Source organism: Saccopteryx leptura, chromosome 3 (assembly GCF_036850995.1).
Source record: "Saccopteryx leptura isolate mSacLep1 chromosome 3, mSacLep1_pri_phased_curated, whole genome shotgun sequence".
Taxonomy (NCBI): Eukaryota; Metazoa; Chordata; class Mammalia; order Chiroptera; family Emballonuridae; genus Saccopteryx; species Saccopteryx leptura.
In genome coordinates, this window is record NC_089505.1 from 180665622 (window position 1) to 180689323 (window position 23702).

The following is a 23702-nucleotide window of genomic DNA, read 5'->3' on the forward strand; positions in this document are numbered from 1 at the left end:
TGGGAAGTTCTCGTCTATTATTTGTTTGAGTATATTCTCCATTCCATTTTCTTTCTCTTCTCCCTCTGATATACCTATTATTCTTATGTTATTCTTTCTAATGGAGTCAGATAATTCCTGTAGGGCTTTCTCGTTTTTTATTATTTTTGAGTCTCTTTCTTCTTCTCTCTGTTGTGCCTCAAGTTGTTTGTCTTCTATTTCACTAATCCTATCTTCAATCTGGGTTGTTCTGCTAGCTAAGCTTGTTACCTCGTTTTTCAGCTCGTGAATTGAGTTTTTCATTTCTGTTTGATTTGTTTTTATAGTTTCAATTTCCTTGTAAATATATTCTTTGTGTTCATTGAGTTGTTTTCTGATCTCCCTATATTGCCTTTCTGTGTTTTCTTGTATATCTCTGAGTATTTTTAAGATTTCTATTTTAAATTCTCTGTCATTTAGCTCCAAGGCTTCCAATATGTTAAGTCTTTTCTCCATAGATTTTTCCACATCTATTTGTGTTACCTCTCTTTCTTTTGTATCCATAATATTCGATTTCCTCTTTCTTATTGGCATCTGAGGGTGGTCTTGTTGATAGCACTAATTAGAATTAATAAAGAGTAAAAAGTAAAAAAAAAAAAAACAAAAAAAAAAACAAAGGGTAAAACACCCCACAAAAAAAAGCAGTAATAATTTATTATTTCCCCCTTTTTTTTCTTTCTTCTCCTTCCCTCCTCTCCCCTCCTCAGGGAAATATCGTGCCTATAATGGAGGGCCTGGTTTGCGGTGAAGAGTTCAAGGGGCAAAAAAAAAAAGGGGAGTAGGGACCTACTAAATGCAAAAAAAAAAAAAAAAAAAAGGAAGAAAATCTTAGACAAGCATAAGTTGATCTGCCTGCAGGTGATGGTCAACTAAGAGATATAATGAGAGGGATAAGAGGGAACCAGAAAAAAGGACAAAAAAAGGAATAATAAAGAAGAAAAAAATAAAAATAATAAGTAAAAATGTTGTATTAAGTGGAGCAAAGACCAAATACAATGGAGACCTTGGGTTGGGAGGACCCAAAATGCCACAAAAATAAACTAACAAGAAAAAAACAAAAACAAAAGCGAAAAAGAAAAATAAAGTAAAAAAAAACCTTGAGTCCCAAATTAACTAATTTGTTTGTGATTGAGGATTAAATGGGAGGAAAGTAAAACAAGAAAAGAAAAAACGAATAGAAAGGAAAAAATAAGAAAAAGAGAAAAACGAAGGAAGAAATAAAAAAGGAAGAGAAAAAAACAAAATAAAGCAAAAAGAAACAAACAACAAAAAAAAAAACAAAAGAGGAGAGAGTGAGAGTTAAGTGTCCTGGAGTATAACCCCAAAGGAGGGTGAGGATGAAGAAGAGAAATAAAATGTAACACTTATGGGTAGTGTAGTTCAAGAAAAGGGAAGCATAAGATGGGCAGAGAATAGAAGGACCAAGGTGGAGGAAATAAAGGCAATAAGATAGAAGAAACAAACAACAACAACAACAACAAGAAAAAAAAAAATTAGTGGAACAAGTTGTAAAGTCTGTGGATTTTTCTTGATTTTGAGATGTTAACTTCTTCCTTTTTCTTTTCTCTCCCTCTTCCTGGTCGGTGACTCTGTACCCCAGGCTCTGCCCCTGTGTCACATTTAGGTAGGGATTTGCAGTTGATGGGATTCTATGGCAATGTCATATAATTGGCTTTAGTCTTGCTGGTAGTCAAGGCTTGTTGGTGTTTGCAGGGTCCAACGATGAGAGAGTTTGCTTTCGTGGATTCTCTCTCCTAGTCCCCCCTTCCTGAATTAGCAGCCTGGTGATCCAGCTATAAGGCTGCCACTGCTTCTGCCTGGGGAGTAAGAGGCTCAAAGAGCTGGGAAATCCCCACTCTATCCCCACTCAGTGCAAGGCTTTGGGAAGGGCTCTGACAGTCAGGGCCTCCAGTGTAATCAGGCGGGGGTGGGAGTCAATTGTTGTCAAGGTGACTGTTCAGCGCCTAGCATTCAGTTGGACCTCTCAACCCAGGCTTTCCACACTTTGTAGCCTGTTTTGGCTGGTAAGAAGAGGCACTAGTCTCTGCTTGCGACTAGTGTGGTATAGATCTTATTATCTGCCAAGTCTTTCTTGTTAGCGTTTATCCCTGAATATGGAGGCTCTATCAATCAGAAGTTGCCCCCGCCCCTTTAGCGAGAGGCACTAAAAAATATCACGCCTCTTGTCTTGGGTCGGTGAACTGAGAGAGATCTTATCAATTAGAACCGAGGGTGCGCAGATTTCACGGGTTAAGTTAATTTTAGTAATTGGGTCGCAGCTGTGCTCCTGAAGGTATTTCAGGCTGCCTGCGCGCGCCCCTCCCCCAACGCTTGATTGTTAGCTTGAATGGCTGGGTGAGGTGCCCCGCCCGCGGAGAGAATCTCCCAAGTAGGGAATACCGCCCTGGGGCCTCTCCCGCTCCCCGTGCGCGGGCCGCTGGGAACGTTAGCGGTGCTCGGTCTGCAATGCTCGGTCTGTAAGCAGACCGGGCGCGCGCCAGCGGCTGCTCGCAGCTCCGGAGTGTGGGCGGTGCTCGCTCTGCAACCGACCCGGGCGCTGCTCGCGGCGGCTGGCGGCGGCGGCTGGCGGCGGCTGCTCGCGGCTGCTGCTCGCGGCTCCCGAGTGCGGGATGACTTACCACAGGCGCACTTCCTCGCGGCTTGAATGAACGTCCCTGCGGTAGCTTCCTCCACACCCTCGTCTCTCAGATTCAAGTGATAACAGTCCTTTTGCTTTCAGTTTGTGTGGAACTCCGTAATGCTCCGAAGATAAATTTTCCTGTTTCTAGTTGATAAATTTGTTGTGATTTTGGGGAGATCTGTCGGACGCGCTGCTCCCGGCGCCATTTTCTGCCTTCTCTCTTAAATTTTTGAATTTAGACTATGCCTCTTTCTGTTTCTCTCTTTTATCACAGCTGTCATTGTTATGTGTTAGAACAACAGGGAGACTGACAGTGACATTTTGGACTAGTAAGGGCACTTTGTGCGAGAAACTGAATTAGTGTTGAATCTTCATTGTCTGTTCCAGTGGAGGGCAGCATAGGGCTTTGTTGTCTGACATACTGCAGTTTGAATTCTGGATCTTAGCATTTACTAGCTATAAACTTAGATTAGATACATAAACTGTTTCAGCCACCGTTCTTTTATCTGTAAGAAGGTATCAGTGATAATTATTGTGTAGTGTTATTTCCAGCCTTTCATCAGTGTAAGGATTAATTATTGAAAGCATGTAAAGTATTTTAGCACAGTGCCATAGTACATTAACAACAGATGTTGATTACTTTAGGAATACAATTTAGAAAATGTTTATTTTCCTTCATATTTTTATAAAAAGGTAAAATGCATTTTAGTTTATGATTGATTTTCAGTGACATTCAATTCGAAAATCAGCCAGTGAGTATTTATTAGGTGCCAGGTACTGTGCTAGATTTTTATCCACTTTACTGAATTGTCACCAAAACTTGATGAGATAAGTCTTTTTTTTTTTTGTATTTTTCTGAAGCTGGAAACGGGGAGAGACAGTCAGACAGACTCCCGCATGCGCCCGACCTGGATCCACCCGGCAAGCCCACCAGGGGGCGACGCTCTGCCCCTCCGGGGCATTGCTCTGTTGTGACCAGAGCCACTCTAGCGCCTGGGGCAGAGGCCAAGGAGCCATCCCCAGCACCCGGGCCATCTTTGCTCCAATGGAGCCTTGGCTGCGGGAGGGGAAGAGAGAGAAAGAGAGGAAGGAGAGGGGGAGGGGTGGAGAAGCAGACGGGCGCTTCTCCTGTGTGCCCTGGCCGGGAATCGAACCCGGGACTTCTGCACGCCAGGCCGACACTCTACCACTGAGCCAACTGGCCTGGGCTGAGATAAGTCTTATTTTTAATTTAAGCAAAATTGAGGCAGTGAGAGGTGAAATTACCTTTTTTTGTGTGGCAGAGACAGAGAGAGTCAGAGAGAGGGACAGATAGGGACAGACAGACAGGAAGGGAGAGAGGTGAGAAGCATCAATTCTTCATTGCGGTTCCTTAGTTGTTCATTGATTGATTTCTCATATGTGCCTTAACCGGGGAGCTACAGCAGACCAAATGACCCCTTGCTCAAGCCAGCGACCTTGAGCTCAAGCTGGTGAGCCTTGCTCAAACCAGATGAGCCCGCGCTCAAGCTGTTGACCTCGGGGTCTTGAACCTGGGTCCTCCGCATCCTAGTCTGACACTCTATCCACTGCGCCACCACCTGGTCAGGCTAAATTACTTTCTTGAAGTCACGTGGCTGGATAGGTTAGAGGTTGGATTTTATTTTAGATCTATGATTGCTGTAATTATGCCCAGAATTATTTCTAACCCACCCAAGTCTCTGTCCCAGTTTGTGGAGAATGCCATGTGAACCTCCTGTCTACAAGTCTTGTCTGTGTAACCACCCTTTGTGAGTGAGTTGGAGAGGAAGCATTGAGGACCAGAGGCTTTTGAGCTGTGGCTCACACCCACGCCAGAGTGCTGTTAAGCTGCCCCCTTCCTCTCACTATATAACCAGAGAGTGGTCACTTAACTTAGTGCCAGTATACCATTCCCAGATTTACGATGAGGGTCTTTTAAACTGTGCTACACTCATTTCTAACACCACTGTGAAGTGGAGAAATGATAATATCTTAAGATTCAAGCCTTAATCAAAAGGATTCCTGTGTGTGGGAGTCCTGAGGCAACAGCCTGAAATAACACTTTCCCACACTGGAGGACTAATAACTATGGCATCAGTTACATCATCGCCAATCGTGAGAGAACTTGCTAGTCTTTTATTTTTCCCCAAACTTTGTGTATGTTTTAGCAAAGGGAGCCATTGTGACTAAAATAGTGCTAACGTCTTCACTGTGTGTTGTGGAGGTCCCACACCAGAAGACTTTATTATCCTCTTTCCCTCTACAAGAGGAAAAAGATAGATTTAGCATTAACTTTTTAGTTGAAATTATTTTATTCCATTTAGCAACCTGCAGTACTGGACTCAAGAGTACTTGGCTGTGTGGACACAGTATAGATATGATGCACTAAAGAGTCACAGTGGTAAGATTGACAGGCTTGTGAGGCCCTAGGTGGGGAATGAATTGCTAGTTGTGAATGACTCTGTGCTACTTGTGAGGTGGGCTTTGGAAATGAAATCAGTGTTCATAGTCCCACATGGGTGCTTCAGGCCTATCATGTGCCTCCTCTTTCTCATCACTGCCATGCATGCACTTACTCAGCCCGGAAGACACTCATTTTCTTTACTGGAGGAGAAACAAGAGGTGCAAACCGACAGCCAGGGTGAGGAAGACAGCAGGAAGCTGGTCCTTGGGTACCCAGCTAACGCATTAACTAAGAGGGGCCTGTTTATGGACATCAAGTGGGAAGGTCTTTTATCAGCACAGCCCTGAATCTTTACCTGGAACCTGACCTCTAGTCTAACTTTTTCACTAATTAGTTGTGTGGCCTTGCCGCCCTTGATGATGGAGTGCAAAATTCTACAGTTCCTATAGAGGCAATATTTATTAAAATTATAAAAGCATTTACTCTTTGACCCATCTGGCTAGTTTCTTTTAGCATCATTTTTCAGAGCAAAATACTTGGATATAGTCCAAATATATATCAGTAAGAGTCGTATTATAGGAACATGGCATAGCCACCTGATGGAACACCATGCAGGAGTGAGAACATGAACGGAGAGGTGCTGTGTGTGTTCAGCTGCAGAGGCCTCCAGAGCATGTCTTTAAGTTAGAAAAGCATGGTGCAGAATAATGTGCAGAGGATCTTGTCTATTATCTAAGAATGGACAGAAAGGAGAGCTACGTGTCTGCATTTGCTTCCATCTGGCAACAAGGAAGCTCTAGAACTTTACCCATAAAGGTTCAGGAGAGGGGTGGGGCAGGGATGTGAGACTTCTCACTGATGACCTATTATTATACAGTAACATGTATCCTTTTGTAGAAAGCACGAGTACTGGGATTAGAGAACTACTTTCTACTATTTCTTGATTTAGTGGAGGGAAAACCTTTTGAAAATGAATGTGCAACGCCAGTGATTAATTGCATAATCAATTTAAAAAATTTTCTGCTTCAGTGGAGAGTAGCCTTGGTAGGATATCTGAAATTAGTTTTGGACCACTAATCTTTCACAATTTAGATTCTAACACCTCTGGGAGGTGGTTCTGATAGCAAAGTTCCATCTTTAAATGTAAGGGGTATGGGAAACAGAGGTATAATCCCTTAATGAATCAAGGAAATGAAATGTTGCATTATATTTACATGAGATCCATTATGAAGGTGTACCTTTGGGCAAGAAAATTAACCTTTCTAATAGTATTTTCCCTACCTGAGTAATGAGACGATAGAGGCATTAGTAAGTACTCAATAAATGGAAGCAATGTTTGTTATTATTTTTATTCATGTCACATTCTGATTTCTACTAGATTTAAAATGCAAGTATTCATAGACAAGAAAACATGGTATTTTAAATTCACCGAGGGGCATTTTACCATGGTGAACCACAATCAGGAGTGTTGCCTCAAAGAAGAGAAAGATCACTACACTGTGTGAAAGGAACTTGGAGTGGAGGCGATAGGTGATTTGCCCAGTGCCCATTGTTTTGTGTGTTCTTCACAATGGGCATCTAGCTACTAGGTGACCTTCTCATCTGGTGTCTGCTTTTAGTAACTTCTGCACTTTGCAGACCCTGTTTTGAATTCATTATTTTCCTTTGTTAAATAATAATGTCATTGTTTATAAGTAGTATATTTATGATTGATTATTGAGAAATTCATTCTGGCATTTAGCATGTATTTTGTTTCTTTGGAAGGAAATATATTTATCAATCATCTGTAGAAAAAAATGACTTTTTGAATGTTTGACTTAAATTTAGCTGATCTTATTTTAACTTTCTATTAGCTCTAATATATATAACTTTGAGGGACAATATAGTGAAATATTTTTTCTTTAGCTCTGAAAAGATGCCATTTTCACTTATGGAAAGTAGTAGAATTACCTCCTTTGCCATGTTCTTGACCTTATGTTTTACCCTGCCAGGTAGTTGCAGGGATTTAGCAGGTGATTGATCTGGTTTTCGAGAGTCCTAGAACTACACAAAATGTTTTTCATATTAGAAGAGACATACCCAGTTTTTCACAAGTTTTAAGATTTATTGTCTCCCCCTAACATGTTGCAAATTCATTTGTTTGCTATTTATTTTGCTCAGCTTTATTTTGCTCAGAATGTAGAACCTAGTGTCATTAGCCGAAGGACCAATTTGATCACAAGAAAGGGTAGACTGCCTTTCAACACTCTTTTTTATTTGGTATCTTTGCAGGTCTGGACATTAGGTGGGTAGACTGCTATTTCCCTTTTACTCATCCTTCCTTTGAGATGGAGATCAACTTCCATGGAGAATGGCTAGAAGTTCTTGGCTGTGGCGTGATGGAACAACAGCTGGTCAATTCAGGTAGAGAAACATCCAACATTTTATTTACAGGCTCTCTTATAAAACTCCTCTCATTTAACCTCATTTACATACTAATTCAAATATGCATTTATCTCTTCCTATAGGAATAACTACACCTTCTTCCCTCACAGTGCCCTCCAGACTTATTTCTGACACCTAACTCTGAAAGAACTTAATCTCTCACACCTAATTTTGTGATGGTTCTTGTTTTTAGAGTACTTCCTTGTCAGCACTTAGTTGTTGGTTTTGTACTTTGTGATTTTGTATTTGTTGGCATGTTGCTTTTATATTTTCCCCATCAGTATTTGATGCATACCATAGGAGTGCCATTTGTCTTCTCAGCTATTTAAGAACAAAGCCAATGTTTAATCCTTTTCTGTTTGTATTGCATTAAGAAGAGTGCCCCAAACTTAGCAGGTATATCATAAATACAATAAAACACAATACAAAAGCACTTAGGGCAATAATGTTTAGTTGTTTGAGGCCCTCGGTCCGGTAGTGCCGCCTGATTGAGGATAGTCTGAAGATGATTCTCTGATTAGTTTCTATCTGTAGCTATAGGTGCTTGAGAAAGATTTCTAGCTCTTCTCTGCAGGCCTGTTGCTGAATAAAAATAGTTATTTCTGCCCTGGCTGGTTGGCTCAGCGGTAGAGCGTCGGCCTAGCGTGCGGAGGACCCGGGTTCGATTCCCGGCCAGGGCACACAGGAGAAGCGCCCATTTGCTTCTCCACCCCTCCGCCGCGCTTTCCCTCTCTGTCTCTCTCTTCCCCTCCCGCAGCCGAGGCTCCATTGGAGCAAAGATGGCCCGGGCGCTGGGGATGGCTCTGTGGCCTCTGCCCCAGGCGCTAGAGTGGCTCTGGTCGCAACATGGCGACGCCCAGGATGGGCAGAGCATCGCCCCCTGGTGGGCAGAGCGTCGCCCCTGGTGGGCGTGCCGGGTGGATCCCGGTCGGGCGCATGCGGGAGTCTGTCTGACTGTCTCTCCCTGTTTCCAGCTTCAGAAAAATTAAAAAAAAAAAAAAAAAAAAAAAAAAAATAGTTATTTCTAAACTTAATTTCAGATCTGTGAGTTTTTTAAGTCATTTATACTTAAATTACAAAAACAAAACAAAACAAAAAACACCCAGGAAAAATAAAAAAAAACGAAATCCTAAAGTCAACCAGAGCAAAAAACAAAACAAAACAAAAATCAACAATTAATTAATTAATTGGAAATCTTGCAAAAATATTTTTTTAATCTAAACATATACTAATACTTTTATATTTGGCAGAGTTATTGTCATCTGTTCATCTCTGCCAATTTCAAGTTCTCCTTCCTAACAAGTGTCATTAGAAGCAGGTTTGAAGTCATCTAAAAGTAGATATAGATAATTATTTTTATAACATAAAACAATACTTGAATACCTGGATATCAAAAATATGAGCATGTTTTAGAGTGATAAGTCATTTATCAAAACCAGTAATTAAAATGGTTTAGAAGAGTCTTTCTATTACAAATAAACAAAATATTAAAAATGTCACTGTCTGAATTCAGTTGAAAACATGTATGTTTCAGAGTGTAAACCCTCGGAAACCAGTTGAGGCTACACGTTAGAGTAGGGGTTCATTGCATATGCAGGAAATGGAGTGCAAGTGATGCACATTGCACAGTGCACTCTCCCGCATCACTCCCTCAGCCCTACCCAGCTCCGACAGAGGGGCATTTACTCTGTGGTGTTGGATGGCAGTGGCTCGGGTTCAGGTTGGTCCCAGGGTTTCCTGCAGCGGAATAGAGAATAGCAGTCCCCCTTGGTGTCTGGAAACGTGGATAGACCACAGATAAGGCTGTGGGTTAGAGAGCAAGGGCAGAGTGCGATGGAAGCAATGAGGTGCTATGAAGTACAGGGTTTGTTTGGGCCGGAAGATCAGAGACCTGGCCTTCCTTTCCTATTCTTAGTAACCTTTTGCAGGGCCTGGACTCAGTCAGCTCCCAGATTCCTCTCCACTCCGCCAAGGGGGGCCTTGGGGAAAGCCCAGCACATTGCCAAATGCTTCTGGGGTAGTTTTCAAACATTTGTAGCTCTGTATTAGAGAAGAGGGAGCACAGAGGTCACAAATTAGGGCCTGTGAGTAAATGTTTTGAGGTCTGAGTGTGGGTCCTTTTAGTTGACAGCAGTGTGTCTTCAGGTAGGTTGCTTCACCCTGAATCCTGATGTTCTCATCATTGAAATGGGCACAGTTATACGTTCCTCACGGTTTTATTAGGATTAATGGAGGTGATACATGTAACGTGCTTAGTACAGGGTCTGGCATCTGGTAAGCATTCAATAAAAATTAATTGATAATTAAAAAATTTTTGAAATGGTTAGAGCTCTTTATCAACAGAGTCTCTTTAATAGGAAATATTTAAAGAGAGGCTGTCCTGAATATCAAAGAAATGATTTATAACCAGTTTGAATTAGATTACCTCTGATTTTAGTTATCTCACTATCCCTGATTCTAGACTGAGTGATTGATTTTACAGGGAACAGGAAAATTAGGAATATTAAGAAACAGAAAGAACAATAGATGTAAATGCATCTTAATAGAAAACAAAATACTGGGAGTAACTATGAAATATTTAATCTCTTCTTGAGTAGAAGCTAACTTAATACTTCTGTGGTGTTATTGCATTTTTTTTTAGTTTTGCTTTCACTTCTTATGTTTATTTTTAAATTAAATTTATTAGGGTGATACTGTTTAATGAAATTATTCAGGTTCCAAGTATACTACAACTCTTTAATACATCATTGTTTGTATATTGCATTGTGTGCCCACCACGCAAAATCAAATCGCCTTCATTCACCATCTATTTGACCCACATTATTACCCTTTTCTACTTTTTCCTCACCCCTTTTCCTCTGGTAACTACCACACTGTTGTTTATCTATATGAATTTTTGTGTGTTGTTTATTTGTCTTGTTTTTCATTCATTTGTTGCTTTTAGTTATTTATCCCACATATGAGTGAAATCATATGGTTCTTGACTTTTTCTGTCTGATTTAAATTTTACTTAGCGTGATATTCTCAAGATCCATTTGTGTTGTTGCAAATGGCAGTATTTCATCTTTTCTTGTGTCTGAGTAGTATTCCATGGTATGTATGTACCACATCTTCTTTATCCAATCCTCTATCAAAAAACACTTTGTTTTCATGTTTTAGTCACCATAAATAATTCTGCAATGAATGTAAGGTTACATGTACAGTTGTGAGTATGTGAAACAGAGTTTATTCGTGTATTATTATTTATTCTTTTTTTTTTTTGGTATTTTTCCGAAGCTGGAAACGGGGAGAGACAGACTCCCGCATGTGCACGACCGGGATCCACCCGGTACGCCCACCAGGGGGCGACGCTCTGCCCACCAGGGGCAATGCTCTGCCCCTCCAGGGCGTCGCTCTGTCGCGACCAGAGCCACTCTAGCGCCTGGGGCAGAGGCCAAGGAGCCATCCCCAGCGCCCGGGCCATCCTTGGTCCAATGGAGCCTTGCTGTGGGAGGGGAAGAGAGAGAAAGAGAGGAAGGAGAGGGGGAGGGGTGGAGAAGCAGATGGGCGCTTCTCCTGTGTGCCCTGGCCAGGAATCAAACCCGGGACCCCTTGCACGCCAGGCCAACGCTCTACCCCTGAGCCAACCAGCCAGGGCCTTATTATTTATTCTTATATACTATATTTTTCTATGCAAAAAACTGTAAACCTACTTTTGCCCAACCTATATCTTTAGGAATAAATGTTTTCAATTTTTTGGGATAGATACCCAGAAGATGGGTTGCTGAGTCATATGGTAACTCTATTCTTATTTTTTTGAAGAATCTCCATACTGTTTTCCATAGTGGCTATTCACCCAGTGAATGAGGGCTCAACTTGTAGTTTCTTCTTGACTGGGCAAGTTCACAAGCTTGGGCTTTCCACCAGCAACCTCAGCATTCCAGGTTGAAGCTCTATCCACTGAACCACTACTGGTCAGGCTGATGAGGGTTCCTTTTCCTCTACAACCTCTCCAACACTTGTTATTATTTGTCTTGTTGATAATACTCATTCTAATAGGTGTGAGGTGATATCTCATTGTAGTTTTGATTTGCATTCCCTTAATAGTGAAGTTGAGCATTTTGTCATATATCTGTTAGATCAAAGGCTTAAATATAAGATCTGAAACAATAAATTACATGGAAGAAAACTTTGGTACTAAACGTATGGACCTTGGTCTTAGAGAGGACTTTATGAACTTGACTTCAAAGGCAAAGGAAGTAAAGCAAAAATAAATGACTGGGACCATATATATATATATATATATATATATATATATATATATATATATATATATATATATATATACACACACAAAAGATTTGTAGAAATTCTAGGTGTCCTTCTCCCAGAAGTGCTTGATGTCAGGGGCCAGAACTAAGAAAGTAAATCAGTATGTGAGCAGGTTACGTATCAGTTGTTATTGGGAATTGTGCTTCCTTGTACATTTTTTAATAGCTTTGGTGGGGTTTTATGAGGTTCATTCACAGTCATTTGCTGAATGTAGTTATTTGAAAACAGGTTTTCAAATCATTGCACATTAATGAGACCGCTGTTCTACAATTAGATCAGCATGTCAGGTATTCTTGAAGGAAATGGCAAAGTGAAAAAAAAATGAGGACATCTGAGATGGAAAAATGTTTGTGCCACAGTGGTGGTAGGATATGCTTTAAGTTGCTAAGAAATTGTTCACATAAAATTCAAATTAAATATCTTGTGAGAGAGAGAGACTAAAGACAAGGAAGAAGAAATGGTTTTATCTGTGAGGCTTTGCTGTTTGAACTTCCAGTTGTTATGACAAAGTTCTGTTCTGTGTTCTCACATTCAAATGTGTTTTGACATATATAGTTAAAATTTTAAACTGTGTGCCTGGCAACCAGTATATTAACACAGACAGTATTTGTAACTGCAGCTTAATTTCTTATTCTGAGTTTCTATGACATAGGGGCAGACTATGTACAATTTATTCCTCTGATTCTCCTGCATTTTTTTTCCTTTCCATCTTCTCCCCTCCCATTGCCTGCCTTTTTAATTAGAACTTCCAAGAAACAATAAAATTGATGGCTATAGATTCTCCTTCTTTAAAGTTCTTATAGAGGTGCAGGCAAATGAGGAAATAACTGGAAATCAATGCAGCTGGTGTAGCAGTGATACTTGCAGACATCAGTTGAGCCCTTAATGTCTGCCAGTATCTCACTAACTACTTTAGATGCTTTTTTTTATTTAATCTTCATAACAAGGCTCTGAGCTAGAGCTATCATTATCCCCATTTGACAGAGCCTGAGGATGGTGATCAGGATCAAATGATGAGATAGTGCTAATGCACTTGCCCAAGTCTTTCTGACAAGTTACCTACTTGTGCTACCCAAATAGTAATTTGCGTGATTTTTTAGTGCCTAGAAATTTATTTCAAATATTCACTTAGAATGAAGAACTGCTGCCAAATGAAACAAATAGCAGCAAACACAACTAACTCTGTTTTTTCTGTAGTTATTTGTTACCCCTGTAGAAGGGTGATGTGTCACCATGTCTATTATCTCCTATGGTAGAGTACCTAGAATTAATAGCATGAGATTAGATTGCTATTTGAACAGTCAAGGAAATTAATTGCACATTTAAGTTGACTCTGGCATATTTATGTTTTTGTGCACAGAATAAGTTTCTTCCAGGTAGCTTATAGAATTTTACTTTAATTCTTTAAGTGATAGTGTTTTTACCATGGCTTTCAAACCCTTACATTTAGTAATTGTGTGATGGGTGGTGCCCATTGTCATAATGTGATTGTTTCTTACCTTGAGGAGATTTTTTGAGGACAGTAAGGTGTCACATCCCCAAATACTAGAGACTTGTTTTTTATTGGGTGGACTCAGGAATGTCTTTTCAGATAGTATGTGGAGTGTGAACATCTAAAACCATCACCGAAGTGACTATGGGTGGTGATTGTGCCAGGAAGGAATTTACCATTTATTGAGACACTGTGAAATTTAGAAGATTGTATATAGGCCAGTGGGAGAAAAGTCTCTATAGTGGACAAAAGCTTTTTTTTTTTTTTTAAGCAAGAGAGACAGAGACAGAGGGACAGACAGACAGGAAGGAAGAAAGATGAGAAGCATCAATTCTTTGTTGCGGCACTTGAGTTCATTGATTGCTTTCTAATGTGTGCCTTGACAGGGTGGGGGGTATAGCTGAGCCAGTGACCTCTTGTGAACCCAGCAACCTTTGGCTTCAAATTAGCAACCATGGGATCATGCCTATGATCCCACACTCAAGCCAGATGAGCCCGCACTCAAGCTGGTAACCTGGGGGTTTCGAACCTGGGTCTTCTGCATCCTAGGCTGATGCTCTATCCATTGCGCCACAGTCTGGTCAGGCTGGACAATAACTTTTAAAAATTGGACCCACCTTCCTTATGTCTTCATCTGCTTCTCCATCCTTCTCCCTCCCCCTTCCCTCTCTCTTTCTCTCTCTCCTCCTACTGCAGCCGTGTCTCAAATAAGCAAGTTGGCCCCAGGCCCTACGGTTCCAAGGCCTCACCCCAGGCATTAAAATAACTCGGTTGCTGAGCAATGGATCAGCGGCATTAGATGGGCAGAATATCAGCCCTAGACGGGGCTTGCCGGGTAGATCCCGGTCGGGGTGGGAGTCTATTTCTCTGCCACCCTGCCTCTCACTTGATTAAAAAAAAATTGACACTTTTAGGGGAAACTTGTAAATATGTATGAAGAACTAATGCTTTTCATCTCTCTCCCTTCCTTTTTGTCCCTATCTGTTCCTCTCTCTGACTCTTTCTCTCTCTCTCTGTCTCACACACACACACACACACACACACACACACACACACACACACACACACACACACACAGTTAGTTCTGTCTGAGCAGACGGTGGCTCAGTGGGTAATGTCAGCCTGGGATGCTGAGTACCTGGGTTCGAAACCCTGAGGTTGCCAGCTTGAGCATGGGATCATAGACATAAATCCAAGGTCACTGGCGTCAGCAAGGGGTCACTTGCTTCTAACTGGATTAGGCCTTTTTCTTTTCTTTTTTTTCTTTCTTTTTTAATTAAGAGAAAGATAGAGAGGGACAGACAGACAGGAAGGGAGAGAGATGAGAAGCATCACCGCAGAGTACGGCACCCTCATTATTCATTGATTGCTTCCTCATACGTGCCTTGACTGGAGGGCTCTAGCCGAGCCAGTGACCCCTTGCTCAAGCCAGTGTACCTCGGGCTTCAAGCCAGCAAACTTCGTGTGTGCAAAGTGTGAGCCTTCCAACTTTGTTGTTCTTCTATTTTTCACTCTTCGCCATAAACATGCTCAAATCTTTCTCATTTAAAAAAATGTTTTTCTTTAAATTTTTTCATTGAAATACTGTATCCTTATACTTTATCCACTTGTCTGTCTATCTATCTATCTATCTATCTATCTATCTATCTATCTATCTGGCCTTCCAATCCTTTATTTTAGTTATTAATCCTGAATCCATCACCCAGCCTAAGAGATAAAACATTATGCATTTGAAATTTCCTATGTATTCCTTCTTGTTAGTACCTACCATCTTTTCTTCCTTCCTGTAAGCAATTACTATTCTGAATTTTTTTTCATTACTTTGATTTTTACTATAGTTTTAACCCTTTGAGAAGTGAGTTATTTTCATGCTCACTGACCCCCAGGAGTGAGTTTATTTCCAAAAAATGAAATTAGCTCCAGTTACAGTTTTATTAACTTAAAATCGTGTTTGTTTGATAACCAATTTATGGAAACAAGAAGAACATACATTTGCCTTTTTTAATGTTGCCTTACACATTTTAAAAATAAATTGATCATACTCTGGGTGGTCAGGAGGCACGCGGACGTACACAAACGTTCATACTACTCAAAGGGTTAATATGTATTTTGTAAAACAAATTAACTTTCATTGGGTTTTAAACTTTAACATGAAATTATGCTACTTATCCTTTTGTGACTTCTGTTTTATGTGCAGTATTGTGAAGTCCATCTTTGTTGTCATATGTGTATTTTAGTTCTTTTATTTTTCACTACTTAAATTGTATTGGATGAATATGCCAGTTCATCCATTCTTTAGTAGACATTTGATTATTTCCATTTTTATTTTTTTGCCATTCCAAATACTATTGCTGAAACTTCTTGTACTTCCTGTACATATAGATATGAATTTCTCCAAGGTATATTTTATTTAGCAGTGAAATTGCTAAGCCAATACTTATGAATATCTTTAGATTTATTGGATAGCACTGGATATTTTTTCAGTTGGCATTTGGGCCAGTGTATAATGCCTTAGCTTGTCAGCATGTTCTTGTTGCTCTACATCCTCTTCAACATTTAACTTTGTTCAACTTATTTTGCCTATCTGAGGAGTTTTAACATAGTATCTTACCATGGTTTTATTTGTTTTTACATAATTACTATTATGGATGAACACATCTATATATATTTATCTGACACATAGTTTTTCTTTTGTTCATTTCAACTCTGTCTTTCTTAAATTGATTTATTTTGGATATACTAGTCCCTGCTTATAATAGGGGATAATGTCTAAGAACATCAGTGGATGCCTGAAACCCAGATGGTACCGAACCCTATATATACTATGTTTTTCCCTATACATACATATCTATGTTGAAGTTTGATTTATGTATTAGGCACACAGTAATTAATAATAACAATAATAAAATAGAACATTACAAAAGTATACTGTAATAAAAGTTGTGTGAATGTGGTCTCTCTCAAAGTATCTTATTTTACTGTATTCACCCTTCTTCTGATGATGGTAAGTGGAGATGGTAAAATGCCATATCATGTCAAAAACTTTCGCCTTTGTGCTTTAAGGAAGCACTTTTAGCTTCTTTTGACATATCTGAATTGCCAGCATGACTCCTCTTGTGCTTTGGGCCATTACTAAGTAAAATAAGGGTTACTGAGCAGTCAGTCTGATATCTGAGACAGCTACTAAGTGACTTAAGGGGCAGGGAATGTCTGTAGCGTGGATACGCGGGACAAAGGAATGGTTCACATCCTGGGCGGGACGGAGAGTCATGGCAAGAGATTTTGCCACACTACTCAGAATGATGCTCAATTTAAGACTTATGAATTGTTTATTTCTGGAATTTTCCAATTAATATTTTTGAACTATGGTTGACTACTCTTAACTGAAACCACAGAAAATGAAACAACGGTTGAGGGAGGGTTGCTGTATTAATCATTTGTCATGTTCATGTATTATGGTGTATTCTCCAGACTGTGTCTTTCCTTTTTTCCCCCTATGTCACTCTTTCATAAGTAAAACTATAGATATATAGATGTAGAAATATATATATTTCTTATTGGTGTAGCTTTAGGTTTCTGTATATAACATGATTCTCAAAAAAAGTCACTTTGTCAGGGAATGTGAGTGGGTGGAAGTTGACAGGTTCCGTAACAAGAAGCCGTCTGCTTGTCATGCTTGCTTCTGGTAGGTTAAATCTCCAATGTTATTGCTATATCATCGTATTTTCAGCATGGGGATTCTAAATATTTAATGACTTTCAAGCATCTACCCTCTCCTAATGTTCTGTCAGATTTGGTGCTACCCTCTCTGACAGTTTCTCTGGATTGGGAAGGTGTGTTTTAGGATGCACTTGTTTGAATAGGAAATGTAGCTTGGGGCTTACGTGGGGAATTCCTGTTATTCTGCTTTTACAAAATTTGATTTGTTTCCTGGTATATTTTTTAGTTCTTTCTAATCCTGCTCAATATTTCTGTTATTGCAATGTGGCAGCTTGATTCAAGTTGTGCTATGTGCATACATGTCTGATGTTTTCACAGCTGTTGTGATTTGTGTTACATACAGTCTGTGGCATGATTTCTATACATGGGAACCTTCTGAAAAGCAGAGATTCTGTTCTGTATATTATTTTCCATATCTGAGGTTTTGCATATTTGGCAAATATAAGGCAATCGTCATTTAATCACTCAGTCCTTCCTCCATAAATACGAACTGAATTTTTCATTTTTTTCAACTGTTTTTTCCTATTTCCTTTCCCATTCATGAAACAGTAACCCTAATAAAACAAACCAACCATTAGCTTTTGACACTTTGAAGGTGATGGAGTAGTTTGAGTTTCCAGAGAAAAAAGTGGAAATTCAGATTAGGAGGAAAGTGGAAATTTGGCAAGTTTGGTTTATTGAAAATGCTCATTTCTTTTATTAGACTCTATTACTGTCTCCGGTTCTGCCCCCCATGCAGTACTTTGCTATTTTTTTTTTAAGTGAGCGAGAGAGAGACAGAGACAGGGATAGACAGACAGGAAGGGAGAGAGATGTACTTTGCTACTTTGAGCACTTTCCTCTGTGGAAGGAATATACTTCTTTGCTGCCTTGATTTTTGGCCTGGCTACCTGACTACTTTGGCTAAAGGAGTGTTAGCAGATGTGATACAAGCAGAAACTAGAAATGTACTTGGTATTGGTTTTGTCTTTCTCCACCTTTGTTATGATATGAACACACATAATGTACTGCCGGTAGCTGAGGCCAGGCAGGTCCACATTGAATTCAGGCAGACGGTAGAGGAACTGCAGAGCTGGAAAGCATCGGGCCATTCCCATTTAGTGGAGGCTGAAAGACTGGTGAGCGAATAAACAACAAAAGGGAAAGAGCCAGATGCGAATTTAAATGTGGGTGCACTGGGCGCGCCCTCAGCCCGACTTCTGAAGGGCCCAGCAAAACCCCAAGTTTACACTTTTTTCTAATGACACCAAGTTTGGTTTCTTATGTGCAATTTTAACATTAATAGTACATAGTTTTATTTATTTAAAAATATGGTTAACATGTATTATTATTTTCCCTGTCTCTCTTTTTATAAGGGGCCCAATATTTTCTTCTGTACCCAGGGCCTCAACTGACTGTAATCTGTCTCTGGAAAGAGTTAATAAACAATGGAAAATCTGCTATTCAGAGTAAAGTCAAGGGAGCAAGGAAAACCGCACCTCATGATGGCAGGAGAGCGATCTGGGAGAATTGCCACCCAGGGAAAGCACCCACAGCCTTACACAGACCATGCATATGTGGTGCTGACATGCAGCCACACACCAAAGCCATAAGGAAGCCTAACACAGCGGTTCTCCCCACACAGAGCCTGCTGGTTATAGAACAGTATGAAGCATGTGGAGTGGACTTGAATCAGCTCGGAGCCTGAAGTACAGCCCAGTCTAGACCAGCTGAGCCCCAGCCCCACAGATGTGTGGTTGTTGTGCATCCCTGGGATTTTGTGTGGTTTGTCCATGCACAGTAGAACTTTGATAAAATGCACGTTATGGTTGTTTTGCATATTCTTTTTCAGCCTACCCAGGGCTCACAATGTGCTTACATTCCTCCTCTAATACCATTACACAGAACTTCATTTATTTCTTTTGAGCTTTTCCTCACTGCCTCCCTTTCTAGCTTAGGGAGAAAAATGAAAAGCAAAGAGCTTGATTTTTCTAATTTCCTCCCTCCCTCAAGCAGTCTTTGAAATAGATTCCCAGTACTTTAGTTTGTGTAGTGGTTTGTTCCCTAAACTGGACAGGGATCGAGGGTGGGATTTATCTAGAATGTCGTCCCTATTGCATTTTGGGAATGCTGTGAACATGGAATGTTGCATGTGCATACGTGTGCTCCTGCATTCTCAGTATAACTTTTTTACAGTTTTAGTGCAAGTGTTTGACTTTAATCAGTCTCAGGTAGAAAACTGAAGAATCACTAGAATGTAAGCTCATGAAACCAGGGACTTTTCTGGTTTTGATCACTCACTTTCCTGTTCCCAGTTCCCAGCTCAGTGCCTGTCACCTCATAGACATTCAGTATGCAGAGTAGACAATGATGATGAGTACACAAGTCAGTGGAGCCACCTTCCTCAGCCTGATGTTTGTTACTCTTTCTCCAGGAGCGCTGGGGCAGTAAAATATGGAGGGAAATGGCCCTAGTTTGCCAGGTTGGCCCTTGGCCACTGCTCTCCGCTAGAGTCCCCAAGTTAACAGAGAGGTGCTGTGGGAAGCACAGGGGCCTTGGAGTGACCCTCTGCCTGTAGGCAGGCCCAGCCACATACTGTGCTGGAGACCTTGGGCAAGTCCTGGGCTGTCAGTTTCTTCTCTGCACAATAAGAGACCTAGGTGTTATAATCTCCAAACTTCTTTTTAGCTCTCAGACCTCGTGATTCGACTCCCTCAACTGGAGATTTTAATATTAGTAAAGCCCTCAGGAGAAGTTTTGTTTTATAATACCACATGGAAAATTGCATAGCAGCAGACTTGGTGTATATGGTTAATCAGGTCTCTTCCTTACACCTCCTTAAAGAAGAAAACAAAAGGATGCACGTATAATTTAATTTTATTTAAACTGTTTATGAAGCTCATGCTTCACGGGGTCACTGCAGCTTTGTAGGCAGGTAGTGATGTGTTCCGCAGTGGCTCGGTTTTATTTCTGCCTTGCAAAAATGCAGTTTAGAAGTTTAGGGATTATTTATGGTACTGTGGGGATAAACACAATCTGCTAAGTTATTTTTCTTGTGTCATTTTTTTCAAGATCTATTTCTGTATGTTAGGCTGGAAGCAACATCTTCATGAAATGGCCATTTTGTTAGGTCCATGGATAAAATGAAGTAAAGTCGTTAGGCTAAATTGATGCCAGATTTTCAAATTGTGGATTTTAATTGGTGTAATTCAGGAGTTGGTCAAGTATAGCCTTTCTCAATGTATATGACATAGAATACTAGCTATTAGGTATTTCATGGACAAGATTTGATACTCAACCAAGTGTGAAAAATACTAAGGGGTTGAGAAAGTGCTGTTGCTCTCCTGACTGGAAAGCTTCTCTGAGCTAGCAAGAACTCATCTGTGCCAGGAATAGGATGAGCAGCATTTCCCAAACTTGACCTCAGAATCTCTTTATGAAAAAAATTATTTTTGTAGACTATTTCCTAAGAAGGACACTCAGGAAAATGCTTGTCCATTGGCTGATGGGTTGACAGTCAAATCGGAGGCAAAGGGAAGTGTATTAACCGTGAATACATGAATTCACATGAAATAAATGAATTCTGTGTAGTGGTATTGGAGGAGTAATATCCGTGGAAGTAACAACCATGGATAGTAAGATATTCTTTTTAAAGTATACCTTGATGAGTGCCTTCATTAGGAAGGGAAGCAGCTGATACTAACAAACAGAATTTAGAACACTCCTTGAGCATTTTAGACTGTTTGTGGAGCTCTGGAAATTGAGGGTTTGTGGACTTTGACGGCATTAGGAAGGAAAAGCTCTCAAAATCCATTATTCATTATTTCAGTATTTTAGAATCACCTTAACTCTCTTTGTCCATTCCTTCAACAAACTTTTATTAAGTATTCTATGGCAGGCACCATGCTAGGTGCTGCAGATAGAGAGGTAATTTCTGCCTTTGAGGGACTTACAGTCCTGTGGGAAAGGCTGACAGGTCATCTTCTGTGTCCATAGTAGTGTGGTAACAGTTGAAGGAGTAAATGGTTTCTTGAGAGCCAGGGCAAGGCTTCACTGAGATTATAATGCTTGAACTGAGCAGAACTTATTATGTAGGTTAGATGAGGCGGGTGAGGTGAAGAAGAGATCTTTTGCAGGCAGAGTAGCTTATGCAAAGAGAACAGAGTGGGAGGCAGCAGCACAGCTTGTTCTGGGGAGACTTGAGTGTGGAGTGCTGGGACAACCAGGGAGCCTGGGAATCAAGTGGGAAAAGCTGAGAACCCCCTCAGTGGTTCATGACTGAAAGATTTTAAGTAGGAGAGAGATGTGATCAGCTTTGTGTTTTGGGAACTGGCATTAATGGAGAGAGACCAGGCAGACAGTGCCGACTGACTGGTGAGAGTGGGAGAGGGGTCAGACTGGAATGAGTCTTAGGAGTGAGCTGGCTCTGTGTGCACAGAGCCCACATTCTTGGCATGATGATGAAGTCATAAACATAGCAATCAAATAGTTCTCTCTCTTTAGCACTTCCATCCTTCTAGATTGTTAAAGTTAGAAATAATTTCAGATGTCATTAACTCTGAATACCCTGAAATGACACGTCAACTTTTGCATCTATTTGTGTACGGGCATTCAGGGTGGGTCTGGGACAGTGGATGGCAAGAAAAAGGAGAGTGATTGTAGTTTTCATTAGATTATCAAAGAGTTCTTTGACTTAAAAAAGTTAAGAACCACTGATCTAGTTAATACCTTATTTTGCTTATGAGGAATTTGAGTTCTTTAATGGGGCAATGTTAGATATATATGACAGAAAAACCAATGCAGCTGTGATTTGAGGGGCACAGAACAGCTCCTGACAATAATGCTGTCTGCCTTAAGGACTTTGTTGAGATATAAGTGCCATTTATCAGATGAAGGTGATTATTACCCAGGAGGGCAAAATACTCTCAGATGCTTAGTGCAGAAAGGGTGATGAAGGCAGCAGGTAGCATTAGTTGGAAAGTTAGATACTTGGCAAGTGAAGACGAATAAGGCAGAGCTCCTGCCTTTAAGGGGCTGAGGATCTAATGAGGGATGTAGTCAAACACAGAGCCCCAGAAAAATAGGTTATCACACCAGGTGACAGGTAGGTTCAGCAACCTGTGCTATATCTGGGAGTCAGGAAGTTGTTCCACATAAGTTACCCTGAAGATGTTTTACTTGACCTTGGTCTTGAAGAATGCTTAGGACTTTGCCAAGACAAGAGAAGGTATGCAGAGGGGGAAGCATGTTCACAGGTATATACTTCTAAAAGATCCGGAATGTTTGAGGACAGAATTTTGATGGGATTGGGGTAGTATGTGTGTGTGGTGGGGGAGAGTGAGTGTGGGCTTGGTCCTACAATTACTGCAGCCAGCGGGGGCTCCACTGGGAGGGCAAGGGAGTGGCAGAGTGGAAGAAGGCAGCCTGTTCACTTACCGTGTAAATTTATTTTCTAGGTAGCTCATTCACTTGAGGGGATGGGTCAGTGTGTGTACGATCCCTCTGCTTTTGCTTCTTCTTTTTCTTTGAGAGAGAGACAGGAACAAACTGTTTTTGTGTGTGCTCTGACCGGGAGGTTGAACCAGCAACCTTCGTGCTCTGGGATGATGCTCTAACTGACTAAGCTATCCAGCCAGGGCTTAATTTCTTTTGATTTATTGTTTCAGAGAGACAGAGAAAGGGGCGGGGGAAAGGAAGTATTCATCTGTTGTTCCACTCAGTCGTGCATTTGTTGTTCCCTTCCCATGTGTGTCCTGACTTGGGATCAAACCCACAACCTTGTTTCAGGATGACACTCTTAACCGACTGAGCTAACTGACTAGGGACCTATTCCTTCAATTTTTTATAATACAAATAGAAATATAGGTTCTTTTTCCTTCTTAAAAAAAGAAGGTAATATACTATATTATTTTATATCTTTTCTATTTTTTACTTACAGTGTATTTTAGATATCTTTATATGTTGGAGAGCATGCTCACACATATTCACAGATGCCTGTTTTCTATTGTGTGTGTGAACCATAATGTATTTAACCAATTCTGAGTTGATGGGAATTTTCTCTTGTTTGCAATCCTTTGCTGTTAAAAACAGTGTTTCAGTGAATAACTGTGCACACATGTCACATTCTATATGCAAGTATCTCTGTGGAATTTATTTCTTGAAGTAGAATTGCTAGGTCAAAGAGTATATGTGTTTATAATTTTTATAGACATGCCTATCAGGTAGACCTGATAAACCACTGTGTCCTGCCTGCGTCCGTTGCCCCCTGTGATGTGTGAGAGTAATGTTTCCTCACGCCCTGCCAGCACGTTGACCAGGCATTGGGTGTTTGCTGATCTGACAGGTGAAAACTGTATCTAAAGGTCATTATGATTGGTTTTTCTTCCATTTTGTATTTTCTTTTATTATTTATTATTTACTTATTTTATTATTTATTTGTTATTTTTATATATTTTATATTTTATTTATTCTATTTGTATTTTCTTTTCATGTGGTTAAGAGACATATTTTTTCTATGAATAATGTTCATTCCTTTTGCTTATTTTTTCCAGTAGTCATTTTAAAGTAGGGAAATGATATGAGCAGAGATTTTTTTTTTCCCCTCAAGGGAATTCTAGAACAGTGAAGAATGGTGGTGATAGGAAGAATAGATAGAAACTGTTGTTAATCCAATGATGGCTTGAATTTCAACAGTAATAATAGAGATGGAGAAG

The 23702-nt window shown here is 40.3% G+C and overlaps 1 protein-coding gene across 9 annotated transcripts in view; it reads left to right on the forward strand.

Annotated features, from left to right (window-relative positions):
• FARS2 (phenylalanyl-tRNA synthetase 2, mitochondrial) overlaps positions 1-23702 on the forward strand; it is a 659092-nt gene that overhangs the window by 255940 nt on the left and 379450 nt on the right. For all 9 annotated transcript variants that reach the window (XM_066376963.1, XM_066376966.1, XM_066376958.1 and 6 more), the window contains one exon: positions 7335-7466. In XM_066376963.1, coding sequence (XP_066233060.1) covers positions 7335-7466 — 132 coding nt within the window. The remainder of the gene's footprint in view (positions 1-7334; positions 7467-23702) is intronic.